The sequence below is a fragment of the Talpa europaea genome, assembly GCF_964194135.1.
Source record: "Talpa europaea genome assembly, chromosome: 9".
In the NCBI taxonomy this organism is placed as follows: Eukaryota; Metazoa; Chordata; class Mammalia; order Eulipotyphla; family Talpidae; genus Talpa; species Talpa europaea.
In genome coordinates, this window is record NC_140076.1 from 68,808,519 (window position 1) to 68,835,650 (window position 27,132).

General features: G+C 39.5%; 1 protein-coding gene across 1 annotated transcript in view; it reads left to right on the plus strand.

The window, feature by feature from the left end:
• FAF2 (Fas associated factor family member 2) overlaps window positions 1–26,719 on the plus strand; it is a gene marked incomplete at its 5' end in the record, with an annotated part of 50,943 nt that extends 24,224 nt beyond the window's left edge. The window contains 10 exons of the mRNA XM_084243624.1: window positions 3,552–3,620; window positions 9,881–10,015; window positions 11,578–11,654; window positions 14,117–14,255; window positions 15,860–15,945; window positions 16,052–16,143; window positions 18,163–18,340; window positions 19,263–19,434; window positions 21,573–21,716; window positions 26,161–26,719. Coding sequence (XP_084099750.1) covers window positions 3,552–3,620; window positions 9,881–10,015; window positions 11,578–11,654; window positions 14,117–14,255; window positions 15,860–15,945; window positions 16,052–16,143; window positions 18,163–18,340; window positions 19,263–19,434; window positions 21,573–21,716; window positions 26,161–26,343 — 1,275 coding nt within the window. The 3' untranslated portion in view covers window positions 26,344–26,719. The remainder of the gene's footprint in view (window positions 1–3,551; window positions 3,621–9,880; window positions 10,016–11,577; window positions 11,655–14,116; window positions 14,256–15,859; window positions 15,946–16,051; window positions 16,144–18,162; window positions 18,341–19,262; window positions 19,435–21,572; window positions 21,717–26,160) is intronic.
• Between the last annotated feature and the right edge of the window lie 413 nt (window positions 26,720–27,132).

The following is a 27,132-nucleotide window of genomic DNA, read 5'->3' on the forward strand; positions in this document are numbered from 1 at the left end:
ATTAAAAAAAAAAACACACCAAAAAAACCACTATGCTGGGCCTCCCTGGTGGCGCAGTGGGTTGAGCACAGCACTGTGAAGCTGTCCGCAGCCTCTGCAGCGCAGGTTAGATTCCCGGCCAGCCAGGGAGATTTCCACATGGCGCAGCAGAACTTTCCTGTCTTGTCCGCTGCTCCCCTCAGCAGTGCTTTCAGGCCACTGTCTGCCTGTTTTGCTCCCCACTCTGTCTCTGGTGAATCCTCTCACCCTCCTGCACCTCTGGCCTGTACCCCAGCTATTATATTAAAAATAAATAAATAAATCTAAAAAAAAAACCCATTATGCCATCTATTGTTTGTAATACCTTCCTTGAATTGTACTTAAGCAAGAGATAGATGAAGGATCATAGTATTTCAGAAGTAATTCCCAAGTGGTTGACATCCTCTTATCTGCTGACATGGGAGAAAAGGAAGTTAAACTATGGCTGCAATCGAAGGGTATAGAATAGTTCGTTCACTTTCTTCCAATTTCCCTGTGCATTTTACTTGTTAGATATTGGGGCTCGGTATTTTTTGCTCCAAAGATCAATACTGTCCTGTAGTAATGTCAGTTGCAATGTAAATTGCAATTCATGAAGGGGAGTTATCTGAGGAGGGGAAGGAAGAGAAGATCACCTTGGAACAAGCTATATTTTTCAGTAATACAAACCTAAGGGGCCTGCCCAATAGGGGATTTGTGGTTGACATTAGACGCTGGTCCTCAAAGATTAGAGAAGAAGGAGGTGCCAAAGTTAACTTTTTATCCATGAACCAAAGTTAACCTTTATATCCATTGCAACTATTTTGTCCAGTGCCATCTCAAGTATCAGTAGACTGAATGTGAACCAGACTTCTGAGCAAGCCAGTTAGAAGAGGCTGCCAATGAAGCTGCTGAATTGGTGGGGTTGCTCTTTTGAAAGTCTCAATATACTCCATTGTTAATGGTCGGGGTGGCGATATCTGTCTCAGGATTGTTGAAAAGTAAAACAAAGTTTAAAAACTAGTGAATGATGTGTAAACAAGTTTTTGGTGTGAGGGAAGAGTCATTTATTAACCATTTCCTACTGTATGCTTAAGGTATGGGAGTGGGTCTTGGTGATATAAACTAATTCTTGGTCTCAAAAGAAAGTTCCTTCCAAAAGATTTATATTTGTTGGATTCTAAAGAAATTAATTTGTGAGCAACTTAAAAATGAGTGATTGAGGGCCTCCCCGGTGGCGCAGCGGTTGAGTGCTCGGTTGCGAAGCTGCCCGCGGCCTCTGCGGCGCCGGTTCGATCCCCAGCTGCTCCCCGGCCACCGGAGGAGGGTCCCACATGGCGCGCAGACCTCTCCTGCCGCCCGCTGCTCCCCTCAGCAGTGTACTTCGGTCCTTCTGCCTGTTCTGCTCCCCGCTCTGGCTCTGGTGAATTCTCTCACCCTCTCACGCTTCTGACTGTACCCAGTGCATGTATAAACAAACAAATAAATAAATAAATAAATAAAACATGCCTCTATTAAAAAAAAAAAGACTTTAAAAAAAATAAAAAAATAAAAATGAGTGATTGAGGTTATTAAATCCACCAGTCTCTTAACTTGTTTCCCCTCTTCCATAAGTGCTAATAGCCAAACATTACACTTATCGCTGAAGAACTGGTTGCAAAGCTGATGTAATTTCTCCAGCCAAAATCGCAGTATTTTTTCTGAACAAAGCTTTAATTTAAAGCTCATGTTGGCACTGAAATGGGGGGAATGGATTTTGGCTTGAGACATACTTAACTTTGACTCACATGGAAAACCAGCCCTATCCAATGTGAATTGGAATAGTTTACTTATTTTTCAACTTCTACAATTTTTTAATTTTGCCTTTACAATATATCATATATCTGTCCCCTTTCCTCTTAACTTTTGCCATCTTATTCTACCTAAGCCACTGTTTTCCCCCTTGCTTGGGATTCTGTATAGTCCTTTTACTGGTGTCTTGCTCTTTTTTATGCCTTCCACAATGAATTCCTCTTACAGCAGCCACAATTACTTTTTTAAAAATATGTACATATAATCATGATTATTCTGCTGAACTTGGTGTTAAGGCTCTGGATAGTGACTCCCCTGTGTATATTGTAGTCACCTGAAAAAAAAAATTACCTAGCGCCTGAGACTTAACCGCTTGTGGCGAGGCCTTTTTTGAGCACCCAATCCAAAGGAATCCCCTAGACTAGACTAAAATTTAAATTTTGTGTGTCCCCATGTGTTTGTGTGTGTGTGTGTGTGTGTGTGTGTGTGTTTGGTTTTACTCAGACTCCTTCTAGTAGGATACAACAAACTTAATGAGTAACATGGACTATATCTGTATCCTAGATATTTAGAATAATGGATCAGGGAGTATTTGTTGATATATGAATAAGTCTTGTCCTAAGTGTATTCAGCATTGCTTATTCTTAGTACATAGTTACAATACTCAATAGTAGTGATTAAAAGCGGACCTATTAGGGCCTCCCTGGTGGCCCAAGGGGTTAAGACGTAATCTATGAAGCTGTCCGCAGCCACTATAGCACCAGTTTGATCTAGGCCAGGGAGCAACCCACATGGTACAGCAGACCTCTCCTGACTCGCCCACTGCTCCCCTCAGCAATATATTTCAGTCGATCTGCCTGTTCTGCTGCCCATTCTGTCTCTGGTGAATCCTCTCGCCCCGCCCCCTCCTAACCCCGCACCTCTGGCCTGTACCCCAGTTCTTGTATGCATAAAAATAATAAAATCTTTAAAAAAAAGGGGGGGGGCCTATTAAATTGTGCTTCCAGCTTACACTGATTCACTACTTATAGAAGGATTTTGCTTGCAAATTAGGTTTAGTATTTCAGGATATTGAAGATAGACAATTAAACTGATTGTCCTCTCCTGTGACCCTTTTTTAAATTGTTGAATAGGATATTGGAAATATGCTGCTGACCTTCAGAAGAGATGGCAGGTGCAGAAATTAAATTGAGCCATTTGAGTATAAAGGATGATTGAATACTGAGGATTACATGAGATTGCTAGGAGGGAGTATATAGGGAGACAAAAACCCAGGGCACATCCATAGAAAAGGAGCCAGAGGAGTTCTATTGTTTTTAGATACAACATGAATCCAAGACTAGTCCACGAACGGAGTAGGGAAAATACTTGCCATAGGGAAACATCTGAATTACAAACTCTTATTATTTTTATTTTTTTCAAAAGATTTATTTATGCATACAAGAACTAGGGTACAGGCCAGAGGTGTGGGGGTGAGAGGACTCACCAGAGACAGAGTGGGGAGCAGAATGGGCAGACTGACCCAAGTACACTGCTGAGGGGAGGCAGCAGGCGAGTCAGGAGAGGTCTGCTGCGCCACAACTCCCTGGCTGGTTGGGGGATGGCACTCGTGCTGCAGTGGCTGTGGATAGCCTCACAGGCCCTTCAACACTTGTCTTTTTTTTTTTTTTCAGCAATAGTCATCGTTATTCAAGAGGTAAAAATACCCAAATATGTGCTGTTGATTTTTCCCTCAGTAACTTTGTTTTTATCCTTCTTTTCAGGATCTGACTGGCATAGAATCTATGGATCAGTGTCGCCATACCTTGGAACAGCATAACTGGAACATAGAGGTATAATAGGATTCATTCTTAGCTTATAATAGGATTCATTCTGAGCTTTTTTTTCTTTGGTCTGATAATGAGCCAAAGACATGTATTTTTTCCACAGCAAGAATCTTTTCTCAATAGATATTTTTCCCCAAATGTGTGACTCCTTAGTCTTTACAAATAAATGTGTGGAAGAAGTGGAAATAAATGTGTGGAAAAAGTGGAGATTAAGATCAAAGTTTACAAAATCATAGAAAAGTTGGTAACCAGATCCCTCAATATAATATACACCTCCCTCAATTTTTTCTTAATGGCTCTTTGGGAAAACTATTGTCTTTTTGTATATTCGCTATAACCCAGATACCTTATTATTTAGTTTATTCCTTTGAATTTCTAGGTAGTTATGCTGTCTTCAACTTAATGATTTGTTCAGTACATGGATCTTTTTGTTTCTTTTCCTTGATCATTGAACTGGCTAGAATTTCAGAACAGTGTCATTTGCTAATGTTAATAGTAGCTGTCCTCACTTATAATGCCTCTGGTGTTGTATTATTAAGTGTGATGAGTTTTGTTTTGAGAGGACCCACTACAATATAGACTCCATGAAAGCAGAAACCTTTTTTTTTTTTTTCCTACTTTGGTAAGTGTTGTAGCCCCAGCATCTAAAATTAGTCCTGGTATTGAAAACTAATCCTAGCACATCATAATTCAGTAAATATTTGCTGACTGTTCTTCCATTCTTGGTACTTTGGTGGAGGGTAAGTGATGGATATGTATAAATGGAGGTGTGAAATTTTATTCTCAAAATTATATAGGTATGTACATGATTGGAACATCAATAAAATTTGAGAAAAATTAATGTGCTTTCTTCGAAAATGCTTTTTTCGTAGAAATGTTCAGTTTTTTAGCATAGTAGCATTCCTTTCAGTTTCCAATTTTTCTGTGTTTTCTTATCTTTTTTTATTTAATTTTTTAAATATAAGGCTTGCTGGAGATTGTAACTCTTTTTTTAAAGCATTTTTTTAAATATTATGCATGCAAGAACTGGGGCACAGGCCAGAGGTGGGGGGAGGGTCTTGGTGAGAGAATTCACCAGAGACAGAGTGGGGAACAGAACAGGCGGATAGACCAAAATACACTGCTGAGGGGAGCAGCAGGCTAGTCAGGAGAGGTCTCCTGCTCCATGTGGGTAGCTCCCTGGCCAGGGGTCCAACTCCTGCTTCAAGCTTCATCTTCATAGGTTGTGTCTTAACCCCTTGTGCCACCAGGAAGGCCCCCTGGATCTCTATTTGGTTAATAAAAAGCTCTTATAGTAATCAGTTCCTTTCTGGTTTTTTATTAGAAAACTGGTATATTTTCACTTTTTGTATATTTATTTATATTCTTTTTTTCCCCAAACTTCAATTTTTACATTTTGGTTAACTTATTTGTACTTTTCCTTGCATTTAAAGATATGAATTGTCTTCTGGAAATATATTTTAAAAGGTTTGATTTTCTTCTTTGTCTCGAGTTATTTCGGCACGTATTTGGAATTCCTAGCACCTAGTATTTTATTTTTTTGCTTTTGTTTACACTTTTCATAGTAATCTTATTTTCTATAGGTGTCTATTGAGGTTACATATTTTTTAATTAAATATTTTAAGCTTAGTGAAAAATACAGAATAGACAACATAACCCTGCACCTGCCATATTGCTCCTAAAAGCCAAACATTTTGCAATACTTGTTTAAAACTTTTTCAAACAAATATGGATAAAATTGAAGCCCTTTGTAAGTTGCTTGCACACCCCCCCAAACTCCTTTTATTTCCTTCTTTCCACATGTAACCTCTGGTCACAACTAGGTATTTATCAAGGGATGTGGTTTTTGTGGAATAAAGGTTTAAAGTCTGTATTCAATCAGACGTACTAAAATGTATACTTAAAAATTTCTATTTCCCTTTTCTTTCCTATTTGTTTAATGAAATCACATGAAACAATGAACTTAAATGTGGTTTTATAGTTTTCTCTATTTCCCACTAGTAATATCTCTTTTTTTTAAGATTGATTTATTTATGTATTTAAAAACTTTTTTTTTTAATAGAGGCATGTTTTATTTATTTGTTTGTTTTGTTTATACATGCACTGGGTACAGTCAGAAGCGCGGGAGGGTGAGAATTTACCAGAGCCAGAGCGGGGAGCAGAGCAGGCAGAAGGACCGAAGTACACTGCTGAGGGGAGCAGCGGGCGGCGGGAGAGGTCTGCGCACCATGTGGGACCCTCCTCCGGTGGCCGGGGAGCAGCCGGGTATCCAACCGGCACCGCAAAGACCGCGGGCAGCTTCGCAACCCAGCGCTCAACTGCTGCGCCATCGGGGAGGCCCTATTTATGTATTTAAGAGCTGGGGTATAGGCCAGAGATGCGGGGGATGAGAGGATTCACCAGAGACAGAGTGGGGAACAGAACAGGCAGACTGACTGAAATAACACTGCTGAGAGGAGCAGGGGTCGAGACAGGAGAGGTCTGCTGCGCCATGTGGGTTGCTCCCTGGCCAGCCGGGTAATTGAACTCGTACTGCAGAGGCTGCGGATTGCTTCATAGTGGGGTGTTTAACCCCTTGCACCACCAGGGAGGCCCCCCACTAGTAATATCTTTGGGTTATTTTTTCTGTTTATAAAAATGAAACATTATGAAAAATTGAGTTTATGAAGTTCAAAATGAAAGTTCTTGATCATCATACTTGAGATAACCACATTTGCTGCTTTAGTATATATCCTTTAAAATGTATATAATCAGTATGCTTATAATATGTATATACTTTTCCAGTGTTAATAACAATTGTGTCAAAAAGAACGCTTACATCTAAAATATATTAATGAATTCTATGTCCATTTTGATTTAGAAATGTTAGAAAAAAATTGCTGACTTCTGTATAGTTTTGAAACCAAGCAATCCCAGGGGAAAGGGGAAAAGACCCTGTTAGCGTCTCTCTCCTTACCTACACGATTACAACTGCAGGACATGACTCAAAAACAGACATGTGGGGAGAAACAACAATAGTAGGTTTATTAACAGGGAGTTAGAAAATGGAGAACTAAGACAGTGAGAAAGTTATTTTATCCTACCCCAGATAGTGTCCATAGTTCAGAGTTGAAGCAGTCGCCCACTATGGCAAAATGACAACAAGATCCTTAGCAGAGGAAGCAGTAGCCAGCATGTAAAGATGGCAGCATGCCTGCTGAAGGGAAACCTGGAGGTGGCTACGCACATGGTGGAAAGAAGCCAGGCAGCCAACTAAAGAGGAGACCAGAGGATCACATGGTCTGATGTCATTGACCACCAAGGAGCTGAGAGCAGATAAGAGCTGGCTCAGTGTGTTATGGCTTTTAAATTCCCACGGTATATTCCACCCCCTTCTCAGAAGCCTCCTTACTCAGGATGTCAGAGAAGAGTTCAGATCTCAGGGCTACAGGGGTGGGTGCCACTCCTCTAACAATTTGACTATTTTATTTGACACACAAAGACACATAGCTGTTAGAACTCCCTTGTAATGATTTGTTTTGCTTATATTAGATGATGCTTTCTTTAAATTCTAATTAGATTAATACTGTACCCCTGCCTTGTTCATTTATTGGTTTACAATTATTTGGCATAAAGTTAATAAAAACTTATTGTAAAAATACTGGTGCACTTGTGCACACCCACACAGGTAAATACTTTGAAGAGATACAGAAGAAAATGATCACCCTTAATCCCACCACTTCATAGATCGCTAGTGTTAAATTTTAGTGTATAATGTTACAAACTTTTAAATGTTCATTTACATGGCTCTGTAGATTTATATATAATTTTCTTATTACATAGATGAGATTATGCCATATTTACATTTCAATTTTATCTCTTTTAGTTAGTAAAAAACAGTTATAACAAAGCTAAGGTATAATATGAAAAGAAATCCTGCTTGATTCATTTCCTTACCATTATGTCTGAATCCCCCTGCACTCCCAGGGTTGCAGTATTCACAAATTCTTTTTTGACTTTTTTCCTGCCAGATGTACTTGTGCCTGACTGAAAACATGTGTATTTTCCCAAGAAAACCAAAAGATCTCAAACTTTTTGGTCTCATTCTTTACACTTCAGAATTATTGACGACCCTTTTTCTTATGTTTTTTCTTTTTAATTTATTATTACAAAATATTACCATATTACAAAATAAAATGAAAAAATTAGTTTATTGAAAAAGCTTGTTGCAAGTTAACATGAATTATTTTTGTATTTTTTTATTGAGGTTTACAGCAATGTATATGATTCAGAATCTGTGTTCACAATTCTTTATGTTAATGTAAATATAAATCTCTTAAATGTCTGACTTAATGGAAAATAGTTGGATTTTCATATCAATTTCTGCCTTCGATCTGTTGTGATATGTTGTTTTAAAGTGTATGAAGAAAATTTGGTTTTACCCAGATATGTAGCTGGAAATGGGAGGAGTATTTCAATAACTTTTTTAGATAACTGAATTTTCTTTAATATTGTGGTAGTTTCTTAAAGTTGCAATATGGAATTTGAAAGAATATCAAGGAGTTCATCCTCTTTTACATTGAAATCTATTGAAATCTATTGTTCTGCTTGCACTTTGAATGGATCTTCTACCAATTTTATAGCTTCATATATTGGTTACTGGATTAATACATACTTCCAAATGTTGATGCATTTTATTACATATTGAAATTCATTAATAGCACCCTTTGCTGAAAGAGTATTCTTTCTCTCATCAAATTGATCTTTACTACTTGAAAACATGAGAACTACTTGGAGTTAGCCACACTGCAGGTTTAAAGCCAGCTATCAAGATTAGTGGGCGGGCATACAATTAATCCAAAAGGTCACCCTCACCTCTGGCAGCAAATACAAGTTCAGGGGTTTCAAAATCATCCTCAGCTTTGATAATTCACTAGATGAACTCACTGAAAGCTGTTATACTCATAGTTATAGTTTAAATATAGAAAAAGGATACAGATTAAAACAGCTAAAGAGAACTTCAGTTTTGAGTTCTAAACAGAAAGTTTCCATACTTCTCATCAAATCTGTTACTCTCCTGGCATGAATGTATGATCAAAGGCATGAAGTTTTGTCAACCAGGGAAGAGGTTCCCCTGAGTTTCTGTGTCCACAGTTTTCATTAGGGCTTCATTGCATAGGCATGATTGATTTGATTGGTTGTCTACCTGATTGAACTCACTCTCCAGGTAGACTGATAATGAGTTACACAAATCCCCACCCTAAGTCACCCAGTTGCTTTTTCTGGGGTAGCCATCCCCACCTATAAGATCTGACAATAAAGACAGATTAACTCTCATAGGTAAAGGCAAAGACCAGACCTCTCTTTGAGGCCAGTATTTTTTACTACAGTGGGACATAGATCTGTTTTCAGGGGCAGAGTTAAGGAAAGTTTTTGTTTTTATTGAATATCATCTGTCATGAATTGTATTAGGATCTTAATGTATGGTCTTCTCATTAAATTTTTTTTTTTTTTAAATGTGAGTTTATTTTTTTTTTTTTAAGATTTATTTATTTATTTATTTATTTATTTAAGCACTGGGTACATTCAGAAGCGTGGGAGGGTGAGAGAATTCACCAGAGCCAGAGCGGGCGGCAGGAAAGGTCTGTGCGCCATGTGGGACCCTCCTCCGGTGGCCAGGGAGCAGCCGGGGAATCGAACCAGCTGTGCAGAGGCTGCAGACAGCTTCGCAACCCAGCGCTCAACCACTGCGCCACGGGGGAGGCCCACTTCTTCTCATTAAATTTTCACATTGACTTTGAGAAATACTGTTCTGCAGTTTGCACATGAGGGCACCAGATTCATAAGCCAGGTGAGTTTTTTGAGTGGTGGAGCTAGGATTCAGATGTAAGTTTCTCTGCTCTTAAGCCAAGCCCTCCCTCCAGTTAATCACCCTGCCTCCATAGCTCTAGGGGCACTGCATCTCTGTGGATGGCTTTCCTTAGACTTGCACAGTGAAACTGTATCCCATTCACCCTCAATCACACACAACATCTGAATAAAAGCAGTGTGCTAACTGCATAAATGTAGCTGCCAGACTGGTTTTCTGGACTCCTCCACAGTGAATTCTGGAGCCATCACCACCTTGCCTCCCGTTACAGCAAGTTAAAGGTCCATGAAGTTACACTCCTCCAGTGACTTTTTGTTGTATCATCCTGTTTTAAAACACCAAACACTGGTTGCCTTTTCTTTTCTAGGTCAATTTGAACTTTGCTAAAACTGTTGCTGCTCTATTTTTTACTTCTCAGGCTGCTGTACAGGACAGATTGAATGAGCAAGAGGGTGTACCAAGTGTTTTCAACCCACCTCCATCACGACCCCTGCAGGTTAATACAGCAGATCACAGGATCTACAGCTATGTTGTCTCAAGACCACAACCAAGGGCAAGTTATTTCATGACTAGAATTCCACTCCTCTCCCCACTTTTTAAAAGTTCATTCATTTGGTTGTATTGATCTCTATATATTGGGAACAAAAGAAATACTTGGAACATGAACCTGTTAGCTAGACCTGGCTCTTGGTAGATTCATGAGGTTTATCATGTTTCCCTGTTTCTTAATGAAGTGATACAGTGACTATTCTTTTTTGTTCCTTTTCCCATTTTTTGGAAGGGGGGGGGTGTTCTTTACTAGTTATTTGGAAAGTGTGTTTGTTTTGAGTACATAGTTTTGTTTACATGTCTAAAACTCTTCCTATAATAGTTTAATATATCTTAGAATGTTTGAGTTCTTGGTTGCTTCATTTTATTTAATTTTAAGCTTCTTCTAGGAAGTACTTGGAATCTTTGGCCATGTCTTTAAAATTAGTCTTGAAAGGGATAGTAGCAAGAGAGTGTTTGTTAAATTCAACAGATATTTAATTGTACTCCAGTGTGCCTGATATTTTGTCATTAGGGATACAGAGATGGATAAATATCCTCCCCCTTTCCACATCATTGTTCACAGTAATTAGAGAAGTCAGATGTGTGTACTGACAGTGACCTTCTGAGAACTTTTTGGAATTTCGTTCTGGCAGTTACATCCACCTCATACTTGCATTTAGAATTTTAAGGTGTCTATCCCTCAGCCTTGCAGCAGTTAGAATGTACTCCATCATCATGTCTTTTTGTTGAGTACTTGACAGCTTTTGAAAAACGGAGCTCCCAAGTTGTTCTGTAGTATCCTGAAGTAGAAGAGCAGAGATTCCTAGTGCAATTAATGATTCAAGGAGTGGTTCTCTATATACCCAAAGTCTCCCCTGTTTGTTTTTGGTTTGACTTTGGTGTTTGGGACTCCAATATCAGCCATGGTCCTCCAGAATGCCCTCGCCATGGACCAGAGAAGGTCTCAGGTTAACGCAATACGATGCATAATAAATTCATGTATAACACATATACGTGTGTGTGTCTGTGTCTCTCTGTATGTGTGTGTGTATATATATATATATATATATATATGCACCCTACATGTGTGCTAGTTAGTAACAGTGGCAGTAATCAACATTGTAAATACAGTAATTAGCATTGCTACTAAGCTTAGTGGCTATATGGATTTATAATTGTGGTTGATATAATTATTTGTCATTCTTGTACTACTGTACAAGATAGTAATAGTGGTTCTCTTATATTATTTTTGTATATCATATTTTAATACGTAAATCAAAAAGGAAAGACTGAATATTTATGATTTGGGAAGGAAAATTTGCAGTTAACTAATACATGTAGCTGCAGAAAAAGTGTTAAGACAGATTTAACTCAAAAATTTTATGGTAAAAGGAAAATATAGGTAGTGTTAGATGAAATGAGATGAAAAGCAGTTGATCTTTAGGAGAATGGAGTGGCCAAGAAGAGGGAACTCTGCTGTAGAGGAAGAAAGGATAAAAAAAAAGGGTGAAAATCTGAACTAGCCATTTAGAAGGTATTAGAGAACAGAGAAAATGGTCTCTAACTTTGTTTTTGGAATTTCAGGGGCTGCTTGGATGGGGTTACTACTTGATAATGCTTCCATTCCGGTTTACCTATTACACAATACTTGATATATTTAGGTACGTACCTTTGTAATTTATATGTTAGTAGCAGTAGGATAGACTTAGGAACTGAAACATAGACCAAAATAGGTTTGTGCTCTGGTAATGTTGACTTGCCAGTTTGTCGTCAGAGTGAATATTTTTCCTGAAGTCTTACTATAGTATGAAAATCTTTTAAATTGTTCAAACATAATAGGGAATTGTTTTCAAATAGTCTTACTGTTTTTAAGAATCAGTTTACCTACATTTATTGTTATCCTCCCTCCTCCCACCATGTTTATCACCTCTATATTCCCTCAGTAATCTTCACAACCTTTCCTTTCTAACCACCGTTATATCCAAGCTTCACACTCCTTGTAACTTTTACCCTAAACCATTAGACTCCATCTTACCACTCATAATTCCAACAAATCCTCTTGCTTTGAGGTTACTCACTTTTCTCTGGATTCCTCCCCAACTGTTTTACCCTCTAGAGACTTCTTACATTTCACTCTTGTCTAATAACCCATAGGTTGCTGACACTGGAACCCTCCCATTTATATGTCCCCTTGCTTCACACCTTCATCTTTCTTCTTCTTCATGGACCATTCAGAGAGCTCAACTCTGGAAGCTACAGAGAGCCGGGGCTAGAAAATGTTAAGGAGGCCCATGTTGCCAGCACATCAGACATGGGGGTTTTGGTCTTGAGCTGAGTAGTTGATGAATCCACACATAGGCTTTATAGACACCAGGGCCAACAGGTAGAGCTAGACTATGTGGTCTGAGCCTCATATACAGGGCAGCCTGTACCTCCCTCCAAATAGGGGCTATGCTTTGCTTGGGGAGCAGAGGCGGGGAGTAAGGACCAAGTAGCTACAGAAGTACAAGGCTCAGACAGTATCCTTTACCTTGACCACTTGGTGTTTTATGGGACTCCCGGCTTTAATGGCTTCCTTGCTTTAGCAGAGTTATTATTGGTCACCAGTTAGCTAAATAAGTACTCTTTTCATCCCTATTTTATTAGAGAATGAGAGTGTAAAAACCTTTAAAATCATAATGAAGACTGAGTTGCTATCTTTTTTTGAAAAGCTGATGATTCTACTTTGTGTAAACCATGGGGATATATTGTAATGAGAAACAAAAAAGCTAAAGCTTTTATCCATTTATCAAAATTTTGAATGGGTGGAATAAAAGAATAAGATAATCCTAAAATGCCTAATTTCAGAGAAAGTTATCAGAATATCATTCTTCTAGAGGATTTCTAACCATTCCCCCACATACACAACTTCATAGAGTTGTTTTTAATATGCTGTGGAATGTTTGTGTCGTTAATTTGATTGCTAAGGAGAAATTCCAAGTGAAATTATATATACGTGGGGAATTGGAAATTTGTGGAGGGATAAAGAGTTGGCTCAAGATTTGGTAAGAAAAGTGTTAGGATTTTCTGTACTGAAAACGCCTAAGTATCTGAATATTGTTTGTTTTCCTTAGGGAAAAAATATGCATGGCATGTGTTACTAATTTTAATGCAACTATATCATCCAAGCAGCTATTTGATGTTATATAGCACATTGACTTACCAAGCCACTGCCCGTTGCCTTCTGTGGGAACCCAAAGGATAAATAAATGGTGCTGTACAAATATGATTAGATGAGCTCTATAGAACCAGAAGGGTAGTGCCACCCTTCACCTTACACAAGCTGCCAGGTCTCCAAGTCTGCCAGTGTACTCTAGAACCATTTTATAACTTCCTCCTGGAAGCTGTCAACCATAAATCATCAAGCAGAATTTACTTGCCTCTTTGAAGAGCAAGTAATCATGACTGGAAGTTTGGGCTTGACGTTCCTGTCCATAATTTGAATAGCTTAAGATTATGAACTAAAAATTCAAAATCCCATGAGAACAGAAAGGAGAAGGAAGCAAGTAGGACAACCAGAAAGAGACAGAACTCTGTTCCGGAGTAGTGCTGTCTAACAGAACTTTCTGTGATGGGAACATTCTGTATCTGCAGTGTCCACTGTGGAAGCCTTGAACACTTAGAGTGGCTAGAGTGACTGGAGAACTGGAATTCTTTTCTTCAATTTAGATAGCCACAGGTGTGTAGAGGCCACCATAGTAGATAGTGCAATTCTTAGAGATGGGGACACAGCCTAACCTATGATCTTTTTGCATACTGTGTCTTCCTTTTCCATTTCTTCTAGCCCTAGATTTTTGCCTGTCCTGCAAAACGCACTCTGGATTTGTTTAGGCCAGTGTTGGAATTGATAATCCTAGTAGGTTGCATTCTTCTTGAACAGGCAATGGAACAATAGAACAATACTTGCTGCTCTGAGGCTATTGTGAGCCAGACTGTACTCTCAGGTTTAATGGTCCGCTCACAGACCACTCACCTCCCTTTGCTGCCGTGCCTCTGGCTCTGTTGCAGAAATCTTTACAAACTGGCCCACTCCATAAGCACTACAGTAAGCCGATTCATGTGATATTTATTCCTTCCTCCCCAGGTTTGCTCTTCGTTTTATACGGCCTGACCCTCGCAGCCGGGTCACTGACCCCGTTGGGGACATTGTTTCATTTATGCACTCTTTTGAAGAGAAATATGGGAGGGCACACCCTGTCTTCTACCAGGGAACGTACAGCCAGGTCAGTGCCACAAATCATATAGATGCCAATTTATTGATATGATTCTACCCTCAAAGGAAAGCGTAGCCCAGCACTGATCATGTCATTCTTTTACTCAGAAACCTTAAATAGCTCTTCACTGCTTACAGAAAAATAGACCAAACCTTTTAGCTGGGCCCTCTTTGATCTAATCCCAACCTCCTTATGAGGTCTTTCCTGCATAACTTGTTCCCCCATACCCTAGGTTCCAGCTAAACCATTCCCTGGACATACTCTGTACTTTCCCATCTCTGTGCCTTTGCTTTTGCTGTTCCCTCCACCTGGAATGCCTTCCTCACATTTTTGCTAATTGGAATCTTGCCTATCCTTCAACCAGCTCATATCACTCCCCTCTTATACCCTTTCTGATTGTTGTGCCCTACCCTGGCCTACCTTGCAATCTAAAATAGTAATCTTCCCTTTTGTGCTTTCATAGTTATTTTTTAAGACTTACAGCAGTTTCACAGTATTCCTTACTGTGTTGTTTGTATATGAGACTTACCTCCTATACCAGACTATAAGCCCCTTGAAGGCAAAGCCTCAATCTTCGATCCCTCACAAAATGAACGGGGCATGGACCATAGACTCAAGGCAGCGCATCTAATTCCACTGAAGCCACACAGACCTTTGTTACCTCAGGGGGCAAAAATTGAGTCCTGTAGTAGTTAGGCATATTTCTAGTTTGCCAGAGAAAATGTACAAATAGCAATGTGGGCCTAGGCCAAAGGGTTCTATTCTGCAGCCTTCAGGATATCTAAATCTATTTGGAGAAAAAGTGCTTACTCTTGCTTCCTGCTTTGGTTCTCCCACATCTGCTTTTTTCACTTTCCAGTCTACTCACTGGCTGTTTCCACTCCCACTTAATAAGGATTAAGCACCTACTATATGCCAGGCACTGTGCTCAGTGCTAGAAATAGAGGCATGAGGGAGATAGGCAGCTCTCATGTCCCTCTTTGTGGTGATCCTGAGGGGTAGATCACATTGGTCATTCCAGAAATCTGAATTGAATTGTAATGTGCTCGGGATTATTCACATGCATACACAGGAATCTAAGAAACTAGCCTTGTCTTTAAAGATCTTTTAAACCCTGTGCTCTTTGGAATGCCTTTGGGTCCCATACTCCCTCATCTTTGCTTGGTATGTGGCCTGAAGTCAGGCTCATCTTCGCAGTATTTTTTATCTCCAAGAGTGTTGTAGCTGTAAAGTGGCAAAAGTCTCACCTACCTCTTCACATGATCAGAGTCTCCTCTGTTTTTATCTTCCTTTAGATAGTGGGAACAGCTGACTTTTCTGTGATTTGCCAGGAACCTTTATTTGTCAGCCTGTCTACTCTGTTGTGCTAATTTAAACCCTTAACAACACTAAAATCTTTTCATTAAATTTTATTAGCTTGGACTTTCTATAGGGAGAAAAATGCCAGGGGTATGAAGGTAGGAGCCCAGTAATTTTCTGGTTTCTTGCTCACTTTTTTTCCTTATTTCTCCTTTTTGTTCCTTAATACATAGCTGTATCCTTTAGGACTTTAACCTAAGTAAAAGCTCAAGGCATAGTCAGTGTAATAATTAGTGATCTTCTGTTTCTCACAGGCACTTAATGATGCCAAGCGGGAGCTCCGCTTTCTTTTGGTTTATCTTCATGGAGATGATCACCAGGACTCTGATGAGTTCTGTCGGTAAGTTGACTGATTTTTTTTTTTTTTTTTCTTTTTTGGACTTGATCTGCTGATAGTTTGTAGTGTAAGCAAGGTCGTCTCATGTCCTGTTCATCTCTCTCCATAGCAACACACTCTGTGCACCTGAAGTTATTTCACTGATAAACACGAGGATGCTCTTCTGGGCATGCTCTACAAACAAACCTGAGGGATACAGGGGTAAGTTGTGTTTCTTTTACCTCACTGAGATTGTTGGGATATCTTTGAAATAATCTGGAGAGACTTGCCATTTTTTGTATAATCTATCTGTGGTAGACACAATGCTAGTTGCTATTTATGCATGATCTCATTTAATCCTCTCAGCAGCCCTGAGAGATGGGGATTAAATTACCTCTGCTTTAAGGTTTGGGAAACAGGGCCTTGCCAGTGGCGCAGCGGTTGAGCGCTGGGTTGCAAAGCTGCCCGCAGCCTCTGCAGCGCCGGTTCCATCCCCGGCTGCTCCCCGGCCACCGGAGGAGGGTCCCACATGGCGCGCAGACCTCTCCTGCCGCCCACTGCTCCCCTCAGCAGTGTACTTCATCGGTCTGCCTGTTCTGCTCTCCGCTCTGGCTCTGGTGAATTCTCTCACCCTCCTGCGCTTCTGACTGTACCCAGTGCTTGTATAAATAAATAAATAAATCTTTAAAAAAAAAAAAAAGGTTTGGGAAACAGGCTCAGAAAGTTTAATCCTCTGTCTGCAGATCACACAGCAAGTTTTAGAGTAGGCTCAGGTTTATCAGACTGTTGCCCATTCTTTACAGTTACTGCATTGCTGAGGCCTCTGACCGGAAGCTTGCTTTAGTCTTAATGGACTTTTTACCAAGGAGTTTATCTCATCATCATCTTTTTTTTTTTTTTTTTTAAGATTTATTTATTTATTTATACAAGCACTGGGTACAGTCAGAAGCGCGGGAGAGTGAGAGAATTCACCAGAGCGGGGAGCAGAGCAGGCAAAAGGACCGAAGTATACTGCTGAGGGGAGCAGCGGGGGACAGGAGAGGTGTGGGACCCTTCTCTGGTGGTCGGGGAGCATCCAGGGGTCAAACCGGCGCAGCAGAGGCTGTGGGCAGCTTCGCAACCCAGTGCTCAACCGCTGCGCCACCGGGGAGGCCCTATCTCATCATTTTTATAAGAACTTTCTTACATAACGAGTTAGTTATCTGAGTACTTTTGATGACAGTAACTCTTAATTGGAGAGAAGTGTATTTTTAGAAATAAGTATAAGATATAAAGGTATTCAATGAAGAAAAATGTACTTTGCAGCTACTTCTACTCAGCAACTTTTGAGTATATACTAGCATAACATGCACTGTACTTAGATTCTGGGAACCAAAGATGCAACAGATGTCTTACCTACATCCTAAAAATCTGAATTTTTACTTCTGATTGGTTTTTAAATACCTGATAAGTCCTTGAAGCATGCATTTCACCATTCTAATATGGTAAGGGGTGGGAGTTGTGGATAGAAGGGAACTTCGGATGTCTTTTGTAGAAGCTTATAAAATCTCTGAAAAATATAGGTAAAGCTACATTGTGATAAGTCTTAGTTATTTGGAAGTCCAACTTCCTAAACTCCTTTGGAACAGAAAAGCTAGCTCTTTTGAGGGGGAGAGGAAGAGAGATGAAAGAAGGGGTAAGGGAGGGATTGAATAAGAGGGAAAAAGAGAAGATAGTGATAGCTAAAAAGGTGCAAGCCTCTGAATTACATATGGTACTATATACCAACATTTACCTCAATAAATAATGCAGTTAAGAAAAATGAAGAAAGAATAACAAAATCTTCATTTAAAAAAAATATGGGTGGAGATCATTATTGACAGCATAAAGCTGATTTGCAATCTTGTCCCCTTTAGACTTAACTCCTGACATGGAAAATTGTGCTAAACAAGAGCCAGATTCTTTATAGATTATTTCCTATACATCAGATGGACAGTGTTCTTGAACTCTCAACCTTCCCTAGAATCATTAGGACAGCCACACCACCACCAGAAAAGCCTGTCCTATTCTTATCAAACAACCTGGAAATAGGGTCGTAAATACAGTAACAACAAAAAGATTAAGAAGGGGGAAGAAAAGTTAGGCAGAGAATAAATGACACCTCCCTTCTTTCCCAACTTATTCATTGTGGAAGGTTCTAAGAGGTGATCTGTTTCATACCCAAGTCCTGCCCTTCATCTGTTTGGGTCTTCTTTCTGTCAGTCTCACAGGCTTTACGAGAGAACACGTATCCATTCCTGGCCATGATTATGCTGAAGGATCGGAGGATGACTGTAGTGGGACGGCTAGAAGGCCTCATTCAACCTGACGACCTCATTAACCAGCTGACATTTATCATGGATGCAAATCAGACTTATCTGGTGTCAGAACGCTTAGAAAGGTACAGGGGAGTTCCTCTCTGGAACTGAGAGACCAGCTATGTAGACTTAAGGTTCCTCCAAATCATCACTTCTATTTCTTAGACAACTTTAAAAGCTCTGTCCATTTAGTGTTAAAATGTTGACCTTCTTTCATCTAAATAGTTCTCCATCAGATCATCTGTTCTTTGAGATGTAATTCAAAATAAAGATAGTGCTCTATCCTACAGAATGTATATTAGGTCATTTAGGATAGCAGAACATTCTATAAGGGGCTTAAATGTAAAAAAATGAAGGCTAATTATAACTCCCACCCACTCCATTAGTAATAGCATTAATTGTAGGAAAAATTGTAAAGCACAAAGGAGAAATTTTAACTTGCCCATAATCCTGCCACTACTTTTAATATTTTGTTGTTTTCTTTAAATTTATAGAGACACATTGGTATACGTTCACAATTTTTTGGATAGAAAATAGGAACTACACTAATATGTTACAATGATTTCTCATTGATTGGAACACTGACTGAAATGTTTTTACATTTTTCAAATCTTCCAAGATGTGTAGATGTGATTTATTGGCTTTACGCAAACAGTGTATGCAAAAGATACAGTAACCCAAAAGGGTATAACCTTTAAAATTGAATCTTAATGATTTTATAGCAATAATATTATGTTAGTTTCGTTAGAATTGGGTTGGGAGGAGGTAGTTTTGTTTGAAAAGTTAAAAGAGGGAGCAGAAAGCTTGCCATTTCTTTTTCTCCCAGCTGGGAAAAGAGATGGTTCATCTGATTCTGCAGTGCTTTGCTTTGGAATCCCTTATGGTAGTGTAAAATAACCACATGCTAAGATTGTTGACCGTTTTACCCCCAAAAAATTTCAATGTAAGAAAACGGAATTTTTGTAAGATTGCTGTTTTTTGTCTTTGCTTTTGATCTGTCTACAGGGAAGAACGAAACCAGACCCAGGTGCTGAGGCAGCAGCAGGATGAGGCCTACCTGGCGTCTCTGAGGGCTGACCAGGAGAAGGAAAGAAAGAAGCGTGAAGAACGGGAGCGGAAGCGGCGGAAGGAGGAGGAGGTGCAGCAGCAAAAGTTGGCAGAGGAGAGGCGGCGGAGGGTAATAACTCCATCTTTACTCCTGTGACTCCCCAAACTGTTTTTTTTTTTTTTTTTTAAGTATAAAAGGAAAAAACTAGAAGATAATGGGCTTGTGTGTCACTTAGATCCTCCATGCCATTTTTTTGACTACTGCATTTTCACAAGAAGTATTTTTAAATTAAAAAAATACATATTAGGGGCCCTCTAGTGGCTCAGGGGGGTTAAGTCTCAGTACAGTGAAGCTGTCGGCAGCATGAGTTTGAGCCCTGGGTAGGGATCAAACCCACATGGCACAGCCGACCTCTCCTGTCTTGCCTGCTGCTCCCCTTAGCAGTGTTTTTCAGTGGATCTGCCTGTTCTGCTCCCCACTCTGTCTCTGGTGAACCTTCTCACCCCCTGCACCTCTGGCCTACACCCCAGCTCTTGTATGCATAAATAAAATAAACCTTAAAAAAATAAAAAGTACATATTAAAAAATACAATGGCAAGTAAAAGGTTAAACAACTCTGCTCTATGAAAAGTAAGTGTAGGGCTATGGAGAGCTGTGTGGAGATTTCTTGACCTACTAAACATAGAGCTTCCATATGATCCAGCAATTCCTCTCCTAGGTATTTACCCAAAGGACACAGAAACAGTAATTCCAAAAGGTACCTGCACGCCTATGTTTATAGCAGCACTATTTACAATAGCTAAGATATGGAAACAACCCAAATGCCTAAAAATAGATGACTGGATCAAGAAGATGTGGTACATATACACAATGGAATATTACTCAGCAATCAAAAAAGATAAACACATGCAGCTTGCAGCAACATGGATGGAGCTAGAAGGGATCATGCTCAGCGAAATAAGTCAGAAAGAAAAAGAAAAATACCACATGGTCTCACTCATAGGAGGAATTTAGAAAACCTAAATAAGAGACCAGGAAAAAGACTAATCAATACAAAGTAATAATCAAAATCAACAAGCAACTATAAACCAGAGACACACTACAGGGCGGGGTTGGGGGTGGAGAGGAGGGAGGAGCGGGGACAGGAAGAACTAGAGTCAAAATAAGGGGGCGGGGGGGGTGCAATTGTGTGGGGAATATAACCGAAATGAAAATGCATGCATTGTGCAAAGATGAAAAATGATGTGAGAATTATATAAAATAAAATATTTAAAAAAAAAAAAGATTCAACAACAACAACAACAAAAAAAGTAAGTGTAGGGGCCTCCGTGGTGGCGCAAGGGGTTAAGACGCAACCTATGAAGCTTCCGCGGCCTCTACAGCACAAGTTCGATCCCCCGGCCGGCCAGGGAGCAACCCACATGGTGCAGCAGGCCTCTCCTGACTCGCCCGCTGCTCCCCTCAGCAGTGTGCTTAGGTCAGTCTGCCTGTTCTGTTCCCCACTCTGTCTCTTGTGAATCCTCTCACCCACCCCGACCCCCTCCCCACCCCCCACACCCCTCTGGCATGTATCCCAGCTCTTGTATGCATAAATAAATAAATCTTTAAAAAAAAAAAAAGAAAACAAAGGGTAAGTAGACAGTAAGCGGTTCAAATGCTGTTTATTCACACTAGTATTTAAGTATTTAGTCCCAGTACTGCAACTAAGCTAATCAGGACCTTCCTTATGTATTACGACTTGATTATAGCCAGCGTTGTTTAGTCATTCCCATTTTTTCAAATACCTGAACATCGTCAATATATAATACTTTTTTTTTTTTTAAGATTTATTTATTTATGCATACAAGAGCTGAGATACAGGCCAGAGATGCAGGGTGTGAGGGGATCCACCAGAGACAGAGTGGGAACAGAACAGGCAGATTGACTGAAACACACTGCTGAGGGGAGCAGCTGGCAAGACAGGAGAGATCTGCTACGCACTGTGGGTTGCTCCCTGGCCGGCCGGGGATTGAACTCGTGCTGCAAAGGCTGTGGATTGCTTCATAGTGGGGTGCTTAACCCCTTGCACCACCAGGGAGGCCCCAATATATAATACTTTTGATGCAGTACTACCCTGAATTAGGTTCTAACTCTTGCCAAGTTTTTCTTCTGCTATTTGTTTTTTTTTTTTTTTCTGACTGCACAATAAACCTACATGATGATTGTATTTCTTGCTTCCATTTTCCTTATTAGAGTTATAACCCAATCATTGCTTTGTGTATCTACAGAATTTACAGGAGGAAAAGGAAAGGAAGTTGGAGTGCCTGCCCCCAGAACCTTCCCCCGATGACCCTGAAAGTGTCAAGATCATTTTCAAATTACCCAATGATTCTCGAGTGGAGAGACGATTTCACTTTTCACAGTCTCTAACAGTAAGGAGCACTTGAGTTATATGAAATAAATGTAGGGTCTGGACTGTATATTTGCACACCCCTTGTTGGTTTATCTGCTACTCTGGTATCCAGAGGAGGTGGGAGGTGAGAGCAGAGTACAGTGTGCTCTTGAAGGTTCCCTCAGTTCTAGCTGTCAACTCAAAACAGTTACTATCTTTCATCATTTTTGAGTTCTGCTAAGAAAAATACCTTTCCAAGAAATCCCACAAAAGACTTTTGCTTGAGATGGGAAGCTCTTCCATGTTGCATGGCTTACTCTGACTTTGGAGTCTTACCAGAACCCTTTGCTCTGTAGAAAAAGCCCGGTCTCCACTGGCTGAGAAGCTCTGGAATTACATGTTTGGATATAAATAGTGCACAAGCACTTTTCATGCACTTATTCTTCTTCCTACTCATTCCTATGCATAAAAAGCCCCACAAAGTAGGGATTTCTTGCCTAGTTGGTACCCATAGGTAGTGTTTGTCATTGCATAGCAAGTAGTTAAAAGCAGTGATTCTTACAGTCTCGTGAAATGAGAAATTCTCATTCTTCCCGAGTGGCTTAGATGTTTTTCCTTGGTCAGTATACTTAATATGTAAGCCTCAGTTTCTTATCTGTGAAGTGGGTATGATAGACACTAACAGAATTGTTAGACTTAAATTCACATATGAAGTGTATCAGAAGATACTCTGGTTATATTGAGAGTTGGTTGGTATGTTACCTTTCCAGATTTACAACTATAAGCACACCTCGGAAATACTGCAGGTTTGGTTCTTAAGATCACTGCAGTAAAACAAATACTACAATAACGTGAATCCCAGGAGTACTTTTGTTTCCCAGTGCATATAAATGTTATGTTTATACTACACTGCAGTCTATTATGCATGCAATAGCAGTACATCTTTTGAATAGTGCGCATCCCTTACTTAAAAGTGACACTGAGATACGAAGTGAGTGCATGTTTTCTTTGGGAAAATAGTGCTGATAGACTTATTCAATGCAGGGTTTTGTTTTTTTTTTTTAAGCTAAATTTTGCTAAGTACAATAAAATGCGATATGCTTATGTAAGTATATTCTGCCATTTCCTTGATCACTTGAAATAGTCAAGAGTAAACTGTGTAAAAGGAATGAGGATACCCTGTAGTTATGTGAGGCTGGGGAGCACATGCATTACTTCTCCTTGTTAAATAGAGAACACTGGGCAAGTTAGTGAATTTTTTACAACACCTCAGATGTCCCATATGTAAAAGGGATATATTGATATAATCAGTCTTCTAATAGCTTTAAACTGAAATTTGTCAGGCACTGTGCTGAGTAAATAGAGAATACAGTAAAAAGTTATGGGCATCCATGGGAGAGAGAAGCAAATAGCTTCTCTTTTGTTTATCATTTATGCATTTGTTTATATTAGGGGAAGGTATTCATTTGCTAATTTTGGGTTTTTTAACTGGGATAACAGGAATGAGCCTCATGTACCTACCATGCAGCAGGTGGTTGCTTCCCCTGGTTATGTTTCCAACCTTCTGGTTTACATATGGGTTTTAGCTTGTAGTTATATCCTCTTGAACAGTTTCTATGCAGTACTCCTGAGCTAATATGGCGTTTTAATCCCCAAACACTGCTTATGTGAAAAACCTAACTAGCAATTACTCTGTTGAGAGTTTTAGGGGAAAACTTGTTTGAATTGTGGAATATATTGGGCTATGGCCACAGAGGAAGCAACCCATTTAACTATTTATATATCCTCACTAACAAGTATTTTTTAAATAAACAAAAACCCAATTATCAGATTGAGAAAAATACTCGTCAATTGTGAATGGATAGTAGACTCATAATAAGAAAGAAATATAAAGGAGAATAAGTAACTTAGTTACCTTTGAGTGAATAACCTTCATAGAGTTAATGCATAAGAGAATAATGATTTGTAGTTTCTTAGTACTCTTGCAGCTGTGTTGTGTTCCTGTGGACCCTGCCTGTTTCATTATCTCAAGAGTGAATTCAGTGAAATATTCAATTTACCCGTGATGCTCAGTTCCTGACTGGTAAAATGTTAAAATAAAAAAGATAAATTGTAGAAAAATCATTAGGTAGAAAAGTCACAGCTGAGCTTCTTTTAAGTAATGCATGTAATAGAGAATCCAAATTATACTCAGCCCAGAACTTATTTTTCTATCTACTACAAACCAAAGAGGGTGATGATCTGTTTCCTGATGCTGGTAATCCATTGTCAGTGGTAAACAAAAAGTGCCACTTTATGCCAATGTTGAGTATTCTCAAGTAGTGATTGAAAGAAAAAGATGCATTATTTCAACCTTACATAAAACCTATGTTGGATTCATACCAAGAATACTTGGTGCAAGTCTAATCGATGCATCTCAAGAAAAGGCGAGTAAATGTTAATAGAAATTGCTATCAGAAGGAAGAAGTGGAAAATGATTGACATTGATAGACCAAAATATAAGAAGTTTACAAAATCATGACTAGATTAGATAAGAGGAACATGGGTTTACCCCTAACGTTTGGAGGTGTATTCCCTTAAAAGCTCTAGAAAAGGAAGCTTAAGACAAATGAAGGGAGAAGTGTTTCACACAGACTTATGAAAGGTAGAACAGAAAGAAAATAGAATCCCTCTAAAAACTAGCTTGAGTGATATATTTCTAATCTTTGGATTTGGCCTTAAGAAAGTTAACAATGCTCTTATATCGCATCCCTTAGAGTCTGTTAGAAAGAGAATACTGGATGAAGAAGGCCATTAAGTAGACCAGTGTGCCTGGTCTTAGTGTGTAGCATTCAGAGACAGGGAAAGGTAAAGGTGGCCTGTTTCACAGGTATCTCATTTAAGTTTTAGCAGTGTAAGATTTCCTCATGTCGCCTTACTTCTCAAGAATTTAGCTATGCCTTGTCAGAACCAAAGGGCATTCCCACTGAGGAAAGGTCCAGGATGGTATCAAGTCTCAAATCAGGTTAAGAACATGTAGACACAGCGAAGCCAGATCCTGAGAATCCCAGGGTGAGGGTGGAACTTAAAAAGCCAGAATTAGGTGAGGATGGGTGCACGCAGGAGTGCAAGGTATGAAATTGGATTTTCAATATATTTATGAAAATATAGATTTAGATGTATATATACACATGTTCTCTTTCTCCACAGAGAATCCTTGAGAGTAGCAGTGAGTAAGAACAGTGAACATACTTAGTAAAACCTTGATCATGACTTTTAATTATCATTGTCTGTTAAGAACCTGAACTTTTTGGAGAAATGGCTGGTTCCAGGGTCAGAGCAGGGAAAATATAAAATGAGCCTGTAACACCTTATGCCAAACAGAAAGGAATTTTTCAAAAGAACAATGGAGACATATTAGACACAGAGGCCAGCTTGACCAAGCTCCTTCTGGTTACATCAGGAGCAATTTAAACATTAAAATAAATTATAGTAACATTGACTTTATTGAGTAAGATAGGAAATTGTGACTATTAAAATAAATAAATAAATTGAAAGTTTGAGGAGTACAGTGTCTCCATAGTTTCAGAATACCTCTCCACAAAATACTCTTAATTACAAAGGAGAATAACTTACAGTAGAGAGGTAACCAGGTATCACTGTAATCAAGTCATAAACATGAACTTCATAAATAATGACACATTGAAATTGTGCTCCACCTGAAAGGGAAGTATTGAGTATAATGTAGCATCATTTCTGTAGTATTCCTAATACTAATCGTGAGTAAATATGAGACAAACTAATTGAGAGACAGTGTGCAAAATAACTGACCAGTAGCCTTTAGACGTGCCAAGGTTGTGCAAGTCAAAGGAGAGATTGAGGATTTGTTTGTTCCGGGCTAAAAGAGGAGGCTTAGGAGATTTGACAACTAAATGCAATACAATTCTAAGTTGGATCCTTTTGCTGTAAAGGGCAACTGGCCAAACTTGAATTGTGCATATTACATTACAGTAATGTATCACTTAAATTTCCCGATTTTGAGGGCTGTGTTATGGTTATGGTAAGATATTGTGTATGTTAGTAAGACATACACAACTATTCTGGGATGATGGAACATCAGATTGGCAGCTTGCTTTCAGCTGGTTGAAAGAAGAAATTCTATGTCCTATACTTCCAACTTTTGTGGAACTGATTATTTCTAACTAAAGCTTTGTTGCTTTGTATTAGACAAGTTCTCAAAGAAAAAAACAGATGAATCATCTCAACATAGGGCTAGCATTGGGATGTGTAATACATCTCTTGAAAGAACTTCCTTGGTGCATTTGCCCTGTGAAATGAAAAGCCCTCAAAGTGGAATTCCAATGTATATCATGAAGACTTCATATGTCAGAGTCATGTTGGGGAGAGATGAGGGATTTCTGATTTCATATTTGTGTGTGTGGCGGTTCGTCTTTTGATTTTTGTCTTTTTCTCACCACCTTTCTTTTTCTATGTGACCTCTGTAGGTAATCCATGACTTCTTATTCTCATTGAAAGAAAGCCCTGAAAAGTTTCAGATTGAAGCCAACTTTCCCCGGCGGGTACTGCCCTGCATCCCTTCAGAGGAGTGGCCCAACCCCCCCACACTGCAGGAAGCTGGACTCAGCCATACAGAAGTTCTCTTTGTTCAGGACCTAACAGACGAATGACACTTTCTTCCTCTCCCTCTCACCCCAATCCCTAAAAGAAATGGAAAAAAAAAGCCAAAAAAAAAACAAAAACAAAACAAAACAAAAAAGAGAGAGAAATTCATATTATTATAATACAATATTTTTTTTAAAAGACTGCTGTATCCTAAGGAAGGATCAGAAACCATGCTGCCTGCAAGAGTCACCACCTGTGTGTGCGCACGAGGTTAGCGATGAACGTTCCCACCGGCAAGCCTGCCCTTCCCTACTGCCTCTGCAGCGCGCCTTCCAACGGAAGGAGACTCTTCGCCTCCCACCCAGCTGTTGTCCCAACTGGGGAAGGGGACATTCCCACTAGTTCTCACTCATTCTTGCTTTTATGAAAATAAAAGTGAAAAAACCTCCATCAACCAGCTGTTGCAGCATATTCTGAGGACTCACTTCTCCGACCCTGGAGAAGAAAGGGAAGAGAAGGCACAGAGCAGAGATGTTCCTTGCACTTCCCGCAATTTATAAATAACTTAAAATTTTCTTTGTAATGACCAAAGGAATGAGGCTGACAGGTGTATTTTTTTTCCCTTAAATTTATTTGATAAAGAGCCAATTCTTAATCCTATGAGTTCACGCCCTGGGCTCCTTAACCCACAAGCATGTAATAAAGGTGCCCTGGGCTGGTTTGTGCTTATTTCTGCCATTGTCCCTCTCAAGTTCCCAGAGAAGTTGTTCTTTATGGTCCAACTCATGCTGTCCTTTCATGCCAGCAGTCCAACCCACTTGGAGCAGTGGAAGGAAATTGGGGTTGTAGCCCCA